This window comes from Cololabis saira, chromosome 8 (assembly GCF_033807715.1).
Source record: "Cololabis saira isolate AMF1-May2022 chromosome 8, fColSai1.1, whole genome shotgun sequence".
Classification (NCBI taxonomy): domain Eukaryota; kingdom Metazoa; phylum Chordata; class Actinopteri; order Beloniformes; family Belonidae; genus Cololabis; species Cololabis saira.
Genome location: NC_084594.1, coordinates 88,530 through 104,972, shown reverse-complemented (window position 1 = coordinate 104,972; position 16,443 = coordinate 88,530). Strand labels below are relative to the sequence as shown.

At 34.6% G+C, this 16,443-nt stretch overlaps 1 protein-coding gene across 1 annotated transcript; it reads right to left on the bottom strand.

Annotated features, from left to right (window-relative positions):
- Positions 1-201: 201 nt before the first annotated feature.
- Positions 202-11,805, bottom strand: LOC133448210 (acidic mammalian chitinase-like). The gene is made up of 11 exons (XM_061726536.1): positions 11,751-11,805; positions 11,485-11,511; positions 10,570-10,774; positions 9,466-9,522; positions 9,031-9,196; positions 7,443-7,567; positions 6,384-6,507; positions 5,828-6,010; positions 4,029-4,145; positions 2,686-2,818; positions 202-597 (listed from the first exon to the last, which is right to left on the bottom strand). The coding sequence occupies exons 1-11, from the start codon at positions 11,773-11,775 to the stop codon at positions 350-352; spliced, it is 1,410 nt and encodes a 469-aa protein (XP_061582520.1). The 5' UTR covers positions 11,776-11,805; the 3' UTR covers positions 202-349.
- Between the last annotated feature and the right edge of the window lie 4,638 nt (positions 11,806-16,443).

Sequence of the window (16,443 nt, the reverse complement as noted above, 5' to 3'; positions counted from 1 at the left end):
CAAAAAATCAAGAAAAATGTGTTTTTCATGTCACAATCCCTTTAACAAACTTGGCAATAAACCCCTTTCTGATTCTGATTCTAATTATAAATCCTGTAATTAATTAGATACATTTTTTTAATCGCCTGACAGCACTAATATAAATATTGAAACTACATTTGACGTTGTCAAACATTTATAAAGAAGATGATTGTTTACAACTTTTGAGAGCTTTAAAAAGTCCTTTATTGAAGTCAGTTCATGTGACAAAATAATGTTTTCTTTACAACACAACTGAAGACTTGGTGACATAAAAGACCAACAACACAAGAGAAACACTGTGATTTTAGCTGAGGTTTGTCCGCCTAGCTTACGGCCAGACGCAGCACTTGCAGCTCTCGTCGTAGACGGATCCGGTCCCGCAGTTGCGGATGTGCGTGATGCCGCCGGCGCACATGTAGAAGCTGTTCCTGTCGTCCGGGTTGGCGTACAGGCCGTCGGGTTTGCCGTTGCAGAATCCGGGCCCCGGGGCGTGAGTGGTGGTGGTGGCGGTGGTGGTGGGAGACGTGGTGCTGGCGCCGGGTTTGGGGGTGGTGGTGGACGGCATCGGGGGCAGCTCTGACGGTGCAGAGAAGAGAAACATGTTAGTGTAACAGAGCACTCGGCATCGGGGGCAGCTCTGACGGTGCAGAGAAGAGAAACGTGTTAGTGTAACAGAGCGCTCGGCATCGGGGGCAGCTCTGACGGTGCAGAGAGGAGAAACATGTTACTGGAACGGAGCGCTCGCACATCCATCTAAGCTAGCCACCCGTCCCTTGAAATACGGAATTGTTCCGTAATTGGGAATTAAAAGTTGCGTTCCGTATTGAACCAATACGGACATTTATTATGCTCTTATTTATTATAAGTATATAATATACAAGTGAAGGTAAAGAAAGTAAGAAAAATTTGAATATACTTATATTTGAATAAAACTTCATTCATAGTAAATTCAACTAAAGTGAGATAATTTTGGTGATTATGGCTTATGAAAACCCTAAATAAAAAATCTCTATATTATGAAATCAATAAACAATTCAATCATCAAAATTATAACAAATAAAGATTTAACACATCTTGCTTTGCATGTAATGACACTATGTAATGTATTAGTTTCCCCTTTTAAATTGAATTATTGAAATAAATTAACTTTTACACCATATTCTAATTTTCCGACCTTCCCCCGTATCTATATTCTACATCTGATGTGAACATACGTAGCATAGGAGGTTATTTCAGTTGCTAGCATGGTTGTCTGTACAGTCATGCAAGTTCAATGCTATTAAGGCACTTTAAACTTTAAATCAAAGCATTTAGTTTTTTTTATATAAAATAAATACATTTCTATGCAGTTTAGAAGTTTTTGGGATGTCCCTTTTTTTGGCTCCTGCGCTGCTGAAACGGGGCGTCCCTTATTTCTGTTTCTGAAAGGTGGCAACACTACATCCATCTGCTACCAACAAAACTACTCAGGGAGTTTACATGGGAAGTTTAATTCCTCTTTAATTCAGAATTAAAATTAAACCTGATTTAAAACGAGTAAAAATTACCATGTAAACACCTAATGCCGAATTAAACTTAATTCCCAAGTAAGTGGCTGGTTTATTCTGATTTTAAATCCCAATAGAATAATTCCACGATCATGTATCCACTCATTCCTCTTTAAATTAATTCCGGTCTTTCTTTCTGCAGCAGAGACCATTTATTTAATAAATAGAAATAATTAAAAGAACAGATGGAAACAGGAAACATCAACATGTTGATCTTTTCAAAGTTGTAGCGGCTAAGTTAGTTTTTCTTCCGGTAGTTTAACTTCCGGTCCCCCCCCTATCCAATCAGAACCTTCCGGTCCCCCCCCTATCCAATCAGAACCTTCCGGTCCCCCCCCTATCCAATCAGAACCTTCCGGCCCCCCCCCTATCCAATCAGAACCTTCCGGTCCCCCCCCTATCCAATCAGAACCTTCCGGTCCCCCCCCTATCCAATCAGAACCTTCCCAACCCCCAGACCTGGAGAGGAATTGGAGAAAGACCATCAAACGTGTTTCCATGGAAACCTCAATTCACAATTACTATTTCCATGTAAACTGAGGAGAATAGTTATATAATTCCCTCTGTTTTTAACCGTCTTTACCGGCTGTTTTACCACCAACTTTACACACTCATCATTTACTGTCTTAACCCCTTCAATACTGATGGAAATACAATAGTTATTTTATTATTTTAAGCCTTCTAACCTGGTTTTTAATTAAATTTATGTCATGTTTATTTTAATTCTTTCAAAATAAATAACTGTTAACCTTGTTTTTTAAATAAAGACAAAAAAAAATAATGCCATACCTATTTTAAGATTAAAATGTTTTTAATCCTGTTTTTAAGTTAAATAAATGTAAGACTTGAATTTTAGAGGAATGGGATTAAGGTTTTAGACAGGAGATTTTATATGATGACAAAATAATAAGGAAAATGAAAAAAGTGATAAAAAAGCAAATAGATAAAAAAGAAAATATTTGAATTCTGAATTATTTAATTCGGAATAACTATTAACTAACTAACGGAATAACACATTCCGAATTAAAAAACATCATGTAACCGTGGCCAAAAAGAGAAGAATGCAACAGAACAGATAATGATGCTTCGGTCTGTGATTGATAATATTGATAATTACCGATATTGAGAAGTTTGCGTAGATGGTTCATCATGGGATGGTTGCCTTCCTTGCAGAACTTTCCAGTAAAGTCGTCTAAATCGAGCGCCCACACGAAGGCGCCTCCAAACTTCTGTTCCTGCAGGTACTGCACCTGTGGAGACCAGGAAACGTTTCCTGTAAATACTGTTCAAAACCAGCACGGACAATGTGTCCCAGGGATAAGGAGTGTCGTTTTTCGGTCATGATAAAGGTATTAGGGTTATAGGAGACCTGTTTGATGCCAATGGTGTTTTAATGTCATTCAAAATGGTTAAGAATTCATTTGGAATCCCACAAACAGATTTCTTTGCATATCTACAGGCTCGCCACTTTATAAACAATAACATTAGGTTTCCTCAAGATGGATCTCGTCTTGGCCATTTGGAAAAGACTATTATGCATTTTACTAAGAAAAAAGCCTTGATTTCATACTTTTATGACACTTTTCTGAGTCATGAAAAACACAACGTGGACAATGTTGCAGGCGATGGGAAAGGGACTTCCAAACAGAGTATGAACAGGAATGTTGGTCTCAATGCTCAAATCTCCCACTCTCTTTTCATAAGTAACAGATACAAAGAGATGCAGTATAGGATTCTTCATAGGAACATAGAACACCTGAAATCTTAAACAAATTCGATCCCAGCAGGTCCCCATTATGCATTAAATGCAAAAAGGAGATTGGTACCTACATACACTGTTTCTGGGAATGTCCCAAGATTGCTAGATGTTGGTCCTATGTGGCCAAAGAATTGAGTTCAATTATGAAGTCTACTATCTGTAAAGATCCTGGACAGTTTCTATTAGGGCTGGAGTATTGGATCCTGGTAGAGCCAAGCTACTTAGTTAGCTTCTCTGCGTAGCTAGAAAATGCATTCTGTTCAATTGGATTCGTGAGAAACCTCCATCAGTAACACAATGGTAGACAGAAATCTACAGAGTTCTTCCCATGGAAAGACTCAGTGCCAAATTAAAAAATAGAGAAGATAACTTCATGAAAATGTGGTGGCCTCTCATAAACCATTTGCCCAGGGATCTATCTGCCTTGGTTTATAAAGGAAGCGATTCTTTGGATTTTAGACCCCCAGCTGTACTCGGTGTGTGCGGTGTGTACTACACAATATAACTTTATATTTACACAGTAACTGTGTTGTATCTGTAGATGTGTCGATTGCCCTTCTTTTTCCTTTTTTTCTCTTCTTTTCTTTTTGTTTGTATTGTATTCTGTTTTTATTTATACCTTTTATGTTAATACTGAAAATCAATAAAATATTATGAAAAAAAAAAAAACCAAGCACGGAGGAAACGTCAGGACAACTTACCTTGACTTCGTAGCTCTTCTTGTTGTCAAATCCCACCCACTCGTTGTTCTTAAACGCATACGGAACTTTCTGGTCGTCAATCCACTGCAGGGTGGCTCCTTTCAAGAACGTGCAGATCTAAAGCAAATAAAGTTTAAAAATGAACATACTATGGCAAAAATAAGTGTGGTAAAAGAACGGTGATGTACAGAGTTACGTCTGCAGGAACTTCCAACACTCTTTAAACTATTAACATAAAAGAATTCAAACTGTTAATAAAGAAACATTTCCTGATACATACAGTATAAAACATTTAATTATTATTAAATAAATGAATAAATAATGTAGATAGTATATGGGTATGTGTACATATATATGTATGTATATATAATATAAATAAATGAAGATTGATTAAAAATGGTTATTGGCGCAAACTATAACTCTACATTGTTTGAATTTGTTGATGTTATAAAATGTATGAATATGTATTGTTTTTATTTATATCTAAATGTAAAATGGAATGATTTTTTATTTTTTTCTTTATTTTCTGTTTTTCCTTTCTTTTTAATATGCTACCTCTTTAGGTTTTAATGTTTTGTTGTAATTTTCTGTGTGTTATGTGGAACCCCAGGAAGAATATCTGCAGCTTAGCTGGAGCTAACGGGGATCAGAATAAAACTATCAAATATAAAGTGATATTTTGTCAATCCTACGGGTATGATTAGGGGTGGGCAAAAATATCGATATGGCAATATATCGCGATACTTTTCCAGCTGATTCAATATCGATATTAAAAATTTGAATATCGACTTTTTTTTTTTTTTTTTTTATCCCCGATTTTTTTCCCCTTCTATCACCCAGTGCTCCTACCTAAGTGACAGTCCTGGGCATTGCCACTCTCTACCAACCCTGGGAGGGCCCTGCACTGAGCTCAGGTTTTATTTCACGTTTTATTTCATTTTATCATTTATTTTTTATATAACACAATTGCGTGTCCTTAAAAAATGAAAAATAATGGACAGAGGTTTATTTATTTATGGATTTATATCTATACTGACTGATCACTGTGCCTGTCCTTGGTTTTAGTTCCATCTTTCTTGTGTTTATTATCATTTGCCACATAATTAAAGCAACCTCATACTAAATTTAATGTTAATTTCATATGAAGTAAATAATATGAAAAACATATACAAATATGTTGTAACTTTAGCTTGTATAGTTATAATAAAACATTGTTTTGACTCAGTTTGTCCCATGAATTGTCACAATAATCTGATGAACGTGCAACTGGGATTTTAATATCCATCACTATCATCTGATGTACATTTATACAACTGTTAAGATCCATCACTATCATCTGATGTACATTTATACAACTCTGATTTTAAGATCCATCACTATCATCTGATGTACATTTATACAACTCTGATTTTAAGATCCATCACTATCCGCTGATGTACATTTATACAACTTGGATTTTAAGATGTGTAATGCATTTTTAAATTTTTCGGTGAACTATGTAGAATATAATAATCGGGATATCGCATAATCTGGATATCGCAATGTGTATCGTATCGTGGCTCAAGTATCGTGATGCGTATCGTATCGTGGGGTCCTTCCCAATACCCACCCCTAGGTATGATTGTGTGTTTTTACCTCGTAGTAGGACCAGAACCTGGTATTATTGTCAGTTTTTACCTCGTAGTAGGACCAGAACCTGGTATGATTGTGTTTTTACCTCGTAGTAGGACCAGAACCCGGTATGATTGTGTGTTTTTACCTCGTAGTAGGACCAGAACCTGGTATTATTGTGTTTTTACCTCGTAGTAGGACCAGAACCCGGCCTCCCGGGTGTACGGCCCGGCCGACGCAGCACCGTTAGCCGGAGCGCCGACGCCGGTACTGGACGACGTCAGGCGGAAGGTACGACCGTAGGAAGCGAATCCCATCCTCAGCTTCTCCAGAGGAGTCCCGTTGTCTCTCCAGTAGTTCATGGCAAAGTCCTGGAAGAGGAAAATACATAAACTTGCCGTTCAAAAGCCCAGCAAAGATTTGCAGAGTCGCTCCAGGTCTGTTATGACTAGCATGACTAGCATGACTAATATGATTAGCATGACTAGCAGCTACTGGTCAATGGGCCAAATTTAAAACGCTTGCACATTTTGCCACTCATAATTAATTGCGTTAATTTTCACAAGGCGTTATTTAGCAGTGTAATTAATGAATGTAATGATCAGCGCTAGTAAACGCTGCTGCTTACGGTGTTGAAGTAAATCAGGTCTCCATATAATTAATGAATGTAATGATCAGAAACGTACGGTGTTGAAGTAAATGAGGTCTCCAGATAATTAATGAATGTAATGATCAGAAACGTACGGTGTTGAAGTAAATGAGGTCTCCATGGTCCTCGGAGCCGCGGTACAGAGGGCTGTTGTGTCCGGTGAACTTTTCCCACGTTCCGTGGAAGTCGTAGGTCATCACGTTGATAAAGTCCAGTTCCCTGGACAAGAACAAGGAAATCAAACACAATTAAAGCTGCAAGCAGCGATGAACGGGCCCTCGCGCGTGCAATTTGCACCAATTAAGGTCAATGACTCAAAACTAAGTCCGATGACACCACCCGAAATAATATGCTTTTTAGCGTCTAGCGTCGCCACGGTAACGCTTTTGAAAGAGAAAAGTAATGCGCATTGTCGCAGGATGGAGACGCACATTTTGATGTATAACACACCTGGGTGCACGTTACGGTTCGGGCCGTATTAACTGCCGAAGGAATTGCATAAATTGCGCCAAAATTACGCGATTAATTCAAAATGTTCAAAATGGCCGACTTCCTGTTGGGTTTGGGCCATGGCACCAAGAGACTTTTCTTTAAGTTGGGCCATGATACAGGTGTGTACCGATTTTCGTGCATGTACGTCAAACCGTATTGTGGGGCTTGAGGCACAAAGTATTCTAGGGGGCGCTGTTGAGCCGTTAGGCCACGCCCATTAATGCAAACCATTAAATATCATATTTTTCACCAGGACTGGCTTGGTGCAAAATTTGGTGACTTTTGGGGCACGTTTAGGGGGAAAAAGACCTCATTTCATCGGAAAAATAAAGAAGAAGGAAGAAAGAAAAAATTCTTACAGATACAATAGGGCCCTAGCACTTACAGTGCTCGGGCCCTAAATAGTCATTTTTAGTTTAGTTTAGTTTAGTTTAGTTTATTGGTCCTTTTAATTTCCACAACACAAATAACCCAAGGTACAGGTGTAAGTGTTATACAAAATATATATATAATTTTTGGTGTGTGTATATATATATATATATATATATATATCTTTGTTTTCCTGAACATACATGTTCCTCTTAGTTGATATTGGCTAATATAGCTAATATATTTTAGCAACATTTAGACTTGTAGACAGTTAGAATTGTGGTCCCACTCACTTGGCGATCTCTGCGATCTCGTACGCGGCGTCGATGGTTCCCTTCCCGGCGGCTACCGCAGCCGTTAGCATGAGCTGAGGTTTCCCGGTGGACTTAGCCTCGGCGGCGTAGGCAGCAACTAGCTCCTGCAGACGGACAAACGGACATAAAAATATATAAATACACACCAATCATAGTTCCTGCTGACGATAATTCAGGGTTCATTATTTTATAAATATATTTTTTATATTCTGATGTAAATCAGGGACTATAATGACACTAGTCAGTTTATCTGTAGTGATTAGTCTGTTTTAGATTGGGCGGAGTGATACGCCACAGTACGGCACTAGGTGCTGTGTTGATGTTCTAAAATCCTACACTGTTGAGGGACATTAAAGTACACTGGAACTCAGCAGAAGTTGTCCTACTCACCACCCCAAAAAGGTTTAATTTAATAAGGTAAGGCTTAACTCTACACCAGCCTTACATCAGTAACAGGTTTAATTTAATAAGGTAAGGCGGCTTAACTCTAACTGTGAGGTTAATCAACCTTTTGATTAATTTGTCTTTATGAAACTATGAAGAATCAGAATCAGAATGAGGTCAGCTCAGAGAAGCTGACTGCTGGGTTTTTCACATCCTTAACAGAAGTCACAGGACAGGACACTCCCTGAGGGTACTCCGGGGGGTTGTCTGCTCTGTTAACAGTTGACTATTGTGCAGTTGGACACATCTGTCCAAGACTTCCTGTTGTCCAGAAGGGGCCCCATTTGACCCCTTTGACCTTTTGTGTTTTTTAAAGACTTTAAGCTAAAGATGTCTGTTGCTCTGCACACCACAGATTAGTTGCTTATTAACTGAAAAGTCATAGGTGTGACCTTTTTAACCATCATCTGATACCATGTCTGTTCTCCATCTGTTCATTGTCCATTATCTATACACTGACAGTCTGTTTACCAAATATGGTCGTTCCTGTCACTGTTTTTTTTCAAATAAATACCTCCTGCAAAAAGGAGCCAGCAAGCATTTCGTCGAGAGCCACAGAGAGAGCCATGTTGCTCTGCAGGGCTCCGACTTTGCTTCCCTTCTGCGCAGAAGGCCTGAAAATAATTTCTAACAGTCTCTGTGTCTTTCCTAAGTTATTAATTTATGTATGTTGATTTAGGAACCTAACACTAACAGTAAAAGTTCAGAGCTTAAACCCTGCCAGAGTCCCGTGATCGGGACCAAAACGGGACTAGTTTCTTCTGAGCGGAGGAAGATTTTGGTCCACAGGTCGAGGCGCGGTCAGCACCAATACGCGCGTTACTAGTCAACACAATAGATTAATAATAATAACCCAATATCGCGATACAGTTTGTCACCTCCACGACACGTATCGTGACGTTTTTGTATCGCCAAATTTCGTGGCACGATATATTGTTTTAACAGAAACATTCTCAGTAAAGTGTTTACCCTGCAGAGCAGAAACATTCTCAGTAAAGTGTTTACCCTGCAGAGTTTAACAGAAACATTCTCAGTAAAGTGTTTACCCTGCAGAGCAGAAACATTCTCAGTAAAGTATTTACCCTGCAGAGTTTAACAGAAACATTCTCAGTAAAGTGTTTACCCTGCAGAGCAGCGTGAACCTCCGCTTGTCCTCGGGAGGACTTCCTCGAGCTCCAGGATACTCCCAGTCCAGATCCAGACCGTCAAAGCCGTGAGTCCTCAGGAACCGGATGGAGGACTGGATGAAGGTCTTACGGTTGGCGGGAGAGGACACCATGATGGAGAACCTGAGGAGATTATACTCTTAATACCCTTATACTCCTAAACATGGAGACCATGGACACTATGATGGAGAACCTGAGGAGATTAGATGTTTAGACTTTTCAGTCAATTCTCTCGCTGATAGATTTGGATTTTTACATGTCAGAACCAAAAGCAACTACATTTTCTCACTTTTTTGCACAATTGTATAATAAAAAAGAAAATATATGAACATTTCAAAGGTTTTATTGACAGCATGTGGTTGCTGTTGTGTAAGGTTTTAAATGTTGCTTACTGTGATGAGCCGAAGTTCCATCCACCGACGGCTAGCAGCGTCTTCAGGTGAGGATTCCTGGACAAATCAGACAATTAACGTTACATTTCTGCTGTAAACGTTTGTTACATGTTACTACTACGTAACTACGGAAAAACTGGGAATTACTTTTAATTCTTATGCTTCTATAGCCGACGCTACGGAAGAGAATCAGGGCAATGCAGGACAAAAAAGATTCTTTTATTATGCACTTCGAGAAAAAAGTCGAAATGGCGAGAATAAAGTCGAAATTTGGAGAATAATGTTGAAATACAATTTCAAGAATAAAATCGAAATTTTGCCTTTTTTCTCAACATTTCAACTTTATTCATGAAATTTTGACTTTTTTCTCGAAATTGTACTTCAATCCTCTTCAAATCTTCAAATCTCGCCATTTCGACTTTTTTCTCGAAGTGCACAATAAAAAACAAAAATTCCTCCTCTAAACTATTATTTTTATTTTTCTCCTGCCTAACACTCTTCCGTATTCCTCAGCGCTAACCACTCACTCGTTTTTCAACCACTCACTAGTTTTTCAGCCACTCACTCGTTTTTCAACCACTCACTAGTTTTTCAGCCACTCACTCGTTTTTCAACCACTCACTAGTTTTTCAGCCACTCACTCGTTTTTCAACCACTCACTAGTTTTTCAGCCACTCACTCGTTTTTCACTAGTTTTTCAGCCACTCACTAGTTTTTCAGCCACTCACTTGTTTTTCACTAGTTTTTCACTCGTTTTTCAACCACTCACTAGTTTTTCAGCCACTCGCTAGTTTTTCACTCGTTTTTCACTCGTTTTTCACTCGTTTTTCAGCCACTCACTAGTTTCTCAGCCACTCACTAGTTTTTCACTCGTTTTTCAGCCACTCACTAGTTTTTCAGCCACTCACTAGTTTTTCACTCGTTTTTCAGCCACTCACTAGTTTTTCAGCCACTCACTAGTTTTTTACTTGTTTTTCAGCCACTCACTAGTTTTTCACTAGTTTTTCAACCACTCACGAGTTTTTCAGCCACTCACTAGTTTTTCAACCACTCACTAGTTTTTCACTTGTTTTTCAGCCACTCACGAGTTTTTCAGCCACTCACTTGTTCTTCAGGCCGTTGAAACTCTTGTACAGGACGTCGTCGTTCCACTCGTACGTGACCAGCTCGTTCTTGGGGTTGATGATGGCGAAGGCGTAGAGGAGGCTCGTGCAGAGAAACGGGTCCACGTTCTGGGGCATGTACTTGCCCTCCCCGGGCCGGTACTGGGACCAGTTGGTGAAGTAACACTCCATCCTGCTGGCGGAGCCTTGGAGAGAACAGAGGAACGTTAGAAATTACTCCATCTACTTCTCTTCTACTTCTCCCCTCTGTGGGGTTGCCGGTGGCCTGGGTTCCGGGCTCTTCCGTGTATATATATATATATATATATATATATATATATATATATATATATATATATATGTATATGTATATGTGTATATATATATATATATATATATATATATATATATATATATATATATATATATATATATATATATATACATATATATATGTATATGAAGTAAACACTTATCCAGTCCCTAAATCTACATACATTCTAAAATAGACCAAGAGTTTCAATAAACTTACTGATAAAACACACATATCTACTTTAATAACTGTTCTATAGTGATATACAGTAATACTCAGTTATATATAAATATAGTCAAAATCAAACTAATCAAACTAATCAAACTAATCAAACAAAAGAAAACAAAACAAACTCCAGCATTTAGTTGTTACTATGTATGTATGTAATAATAGAAGTAATTATAATGTATGGTATTACATTATCATTACTTTACTATAATACTACTATACTATAATAATACTATGTATGTAATAATAGAAGTAATTATAATTATAGTATTACATTATCATTACTTTACTATAATACTACTATACTATAATAATCCAGAAAACACACAAATATAACGATAGTGGATGAAATTAAATAATAAATAATAAACTTACCGAGGTGTCCGAGCACCAGACACAGGCCTGAATAAAATAAAATAAAACAGAAATAATTAATATAAGCCTGAATAAAATAAAACAGAAATAATAAATATAAGCCTGAATAAAATAAAACAGAAATAATTAACACAAGCCTGAATAAAATAAAACAGAAATAATTAACACAAGCCTGAATAAAACAAGACAGATATAATAAATTCTGCTGGTAAAAGGGGGCAGGAATAAATACTTAATAAATAAATACTTTATTTAATTGAAAGTACCTGCTAAAATGGTCAGCTTGGACATCTTGAATTCAAATCGAACTTCACTGAAGGACTGAAATCACAAATCAATAATCAATAATCACATTTATTTATACAGCACCTTTCATCCATGAAATACAGAGTATATTAAAAATAAAACTAGAATAAAAACTGGGAGACCAATGCACACTGACATACAATATAGTTAATTAAGTTTAAAATAATGATAAAAGTTCAAGAATTAAGGCTAAAAATAATCAGTCCAGAACAATAAAATATAACAATAATAACAACATTACAAAAAATAGATAAATAAATAAAAATAAATACCTCTAAGAAATGTTAAACAGAATAAAACTATAACATTTGGTGCTACAGAAAAGCCAGTTTTTAGTTTAAAAATGTCCACATTTCCAGCTCCGAGAAAGTAAATAATTGTGTTTATTGTCTCTAAGCAGAGTCTACGTACTCTTTATTACAGTTTAATCTATCCTCACCTTTCAGATTGCAATATTGTTTGGAGGAGTACATTTACAACTACTCTCCATAAAATCTGAATTCTCCACAACCGTTTTGTAAGATTTGCATCTGCATCCGTCTGGGATGTTACTGCTGCTCCTTTATTTAAACATCTACAGATTCTTACTATTTAAGACATCAACAGTTACCAAATATGCATTTTTCTTTACAACATATTTTCCTCAGAAGGAAATGTTCCTGAGCACTTTAGGTCACACTTTGCCACTAACTCTAATTTCATTCCTACTAAACCCGTCAGCCCTCGCCCCTAACCCTAACCCTAACCCTAACCCTAACCCTAACCCTAGCCCTGATTCTACATCCGCCTAAACGTCTGAATCTAGAACCAGTTCTGTTCAGGTTTAGAGATGTCAAAGTCTGGAATAGTTGGTACCAGATTACAAACAATTGTAGGTCCCGATCCATTTTCAAAAGTCGCTCAAGAGAACATTTAATTCAACAATGTAGTAAAGAAAGCTCTTAATGTTCTTTTGCACTTTATATTCTGTTGCCATTTGTTCAGCATAATACTTATATTTTCATGATCATGTCTACAGTATTTTTTTTTCTTTTCTTTTCTTTTTTTATTATTTTATTTTCATTCATGTTCTACATGCAGTTTTTATGATATATTATTTATTTTAATTTTTTTGATTTGGTATCCTCATAAGTATTTTGTTAACTGTTATTAGGAGGGTCTACTGGCTCGCTCCTGCACACTTTCTTTTAACTGCACTTATTTGTGTAATGTTATTTTTTTTATGTTATGTGCTAAATAAAACTAAACTAAACTAAACTAAAAACTAAACAAGTCTAAATGAATTAATGCATTTTAACAAATTTATTAGAAACTCACACTTTAACTAAGTTATTAGATGTTTTTCCCTCAGAAACTAAGTTATTAGGTGTTTTTCCCTCAGAAACTAAGTTATTAGATGTTTTTCCCTCAGAAACTAAGTTATTAAGATGTTTTTCCCTCAGAAACTAAGTTATTAAGATGTTTTTCCCTCAGAAACTAAGTTATTAGATGTTTTTCCCTCAGAAACTAAGTTATTAATATGTTTTTCCCTCAGAAACTAAGTTATTAAGATGTTTTTCCCTCAGAAACTAAGTTATTAGATGTTTTTCCCTCAGAAACTAAATTATTAGATGTTTTTCCCTCAGAAACTAAGTTATTAGATGTTTTTCCCTCAGAAACTAAGTTATTAGATGTTTTTCCCTCAGAAACTAAGTTATTAGATGTTTTTCCCTCAGAAACTAAGTTATTAAGATGTTTTTCCCTCAGAAACTAAGTTATTAAGATGTTTTTCCCTCAGAAACTAAGTTATTAGATGTTTTTCCCTCAGAAACTAAGTTATTAGAGGTTTTTCCCTCAGAAACTAAGTTATTAGATGTTTTTCCCTCAGAAACTAAGTTATTAGATGTTTTTCCCTCAGAAACTAAATTATTAGATGTTTTTCCCTCAGAAACTAAGTTATTAGATGTTTTTCCCTCAGAAACTAATAATACTAATACTAATAATACTAACTATGAAATGTTCTTCTCAGAAACAGACTCACCTTGGGACAGATGAAACAGCCGACGAGACTCAGTGAAGTTTGTTCTTAAATACGCTGGAGAAACAGATAAAGACAATAAAACTAACAACTATTAGAACATGTTTGGATAATAATTTACTCAAAGATTGTATTCAAAGACGTAATTTAGGACCATTAATCAGTAAAAAAGGACCTTGGAGTCGATAAAACTGTTGACACTGTAACTGTAGTTGCCATGGCAACCACATAATACACATATAACTCATCATTCAAATAAATATGCATATACCTATATGTATATATATATATATATATATATATATATATATATATATATATATATATATATATATATATATATATATATATATACATATATGTATATATGTATATATATTTACACATATACATATATGCATATATATATTTGTACGTTTTGACCGAATAGAAACGTAATTATTACCATTGTAAGAATGAAACTGGATCTACTGCCCTTACTGACTAACAACTTTTATTATTTTACCTCTTTTATTATCATTTTATTTACTCTTTAATTGTGTCTTGTTGCTTTTAATGTTGATATAAAACACTTTGTGTTGAATTGAGCTGCAGATAAACCTGCACGTTTGATAAAAGAACGGTTTATAATTCCTGCACAACCAGGAGGAGAAATGAATACATCATAAATACATAATAATACAAATAAATAATAACCTTCTGCTGAAGCGTTTGGATAATGGATCATTATAATAATACTGGTACTACTACTACTACTACTACTAATAATAATAATACTAATAATACTACTACTAATAATAATAATACTAATACTAATACTACTACTACTACTACTAATAATAATAATAATAATAATACCCACATGCATCTTTATTCTCTGTAATGAAACAGCAGAAAGAAGTTATTGTTTTTGTAGGGACTTTGCACAAAAATACAGTATCAGTATAAGTTATTACGTATACGTGTATTTGTGTATTTGTGACCTGGTTTAAGTTGTTACGTATGTGCTTAGTGTATTTGTGTATTTGTGACCTGGTTTAAAGGTTAATTACGGTCATAAACAGTTACAACTGTTGTTTCATAACTTATGTTTATGTTCTGAATCTACATCCATTCTTACACAGAACAAGAGTCAATAAACTTACTGATAAAACACACATTTCTGCTTTAATAACTGTTCTATAGTGATATAAAACTCAGTTATATGTAGATATAAATATAGTCAAAATCAAACTAATCAAACTAATCAAACTCCAGAATTTAGTTGTTACTATGTATGTTTGTAATAATAAAAGTAATTATAATGTATGGTATTACATTATCATTACTTTACTATAATACTACTATACTATAATAATACTATGTTTGTAATAATAAAAGTAATTATAATGTATGGTATTACATTATCATTACTTTACTATAATACTATACTATAATAATACTATGTTTGTAATAATAGAAGTAATTATAATTATAGTATTATATTATCATTACTTTACTATAATACTACTATACTATAATAATGTATGTACTAATAGAAGTAATTATAATTATAGTATTATATTATCATTACTTTACTATAATACTACTATACTATAATAATGTATGTAATAATAGAAGTAATTATAATGTATAGTATTACATTATCATTACTTTACTATAATACTACTATACTATAATAATGTATGTAATAATAGAAGTAATTATAATTATAGTATTACATTATCATTACTTTACTATAATACTACTATATAATAGAGAACAATAATCAGTAATGGTATAACAATATACTTAAATAACTATATAAGAGTAGATATTATATATACTGGTTCATATATTTACCTCCAATTATATACATAAAAATTACTATAAATCTATATATCGACATATCTACATATAACTATAAATCAATGTATATATTAATAGAGATATAAATATATAAGTACTATATGTATAATACAACTCAATATATCCATGTACAAATCTACATATAACATATCTATATCCATAATAAACGTCAATAAATCTACATATTAATACATGTTCATCTGTTTATTCACATCTGTATTTTGATTTTATTTGATTTATTTTATTTTATTCATTATGCTTGGGGTCCCAAAGAAACATAATTACAACGACATAAAAAAATACTGTTACACAAATAAAAACACGGCTTTAAATAAGTAACTGTAAATGTGTTAGTTTGTTTTATTGTAAACCTGTAATTTATTGCAGTTATTTTGGTTATTTGTTCTACATCAATAACAGGAAGCAGTTTGTCCGATCAGGTGATTGATTACTAATCAATGTGATTGATTACTAATCAATGTGCTTGATTACTAATCAATGTGATTGATTACTAATCAATGTGCTTGATTACTAATCAATGTGATTGATCACTAATCAACGAACTTCTAAAACTAAAGTGTTGGTTTGATAAAACTAAGTTCATGATATTTGAAAATCATCAAATTAAGAAAGAGGTTTGTCTGGAAATTGAAAATGTGGAAATTGAAAGAGTTAATGAGATGAAGTTTATTGGTGTTTTAATTGAAACCTCATGTAAAATATTTGTGTTTAATTGAAACCTCATGTAAAATATTTGTGTTTTAATTGAAACCTCATATAAATATTTG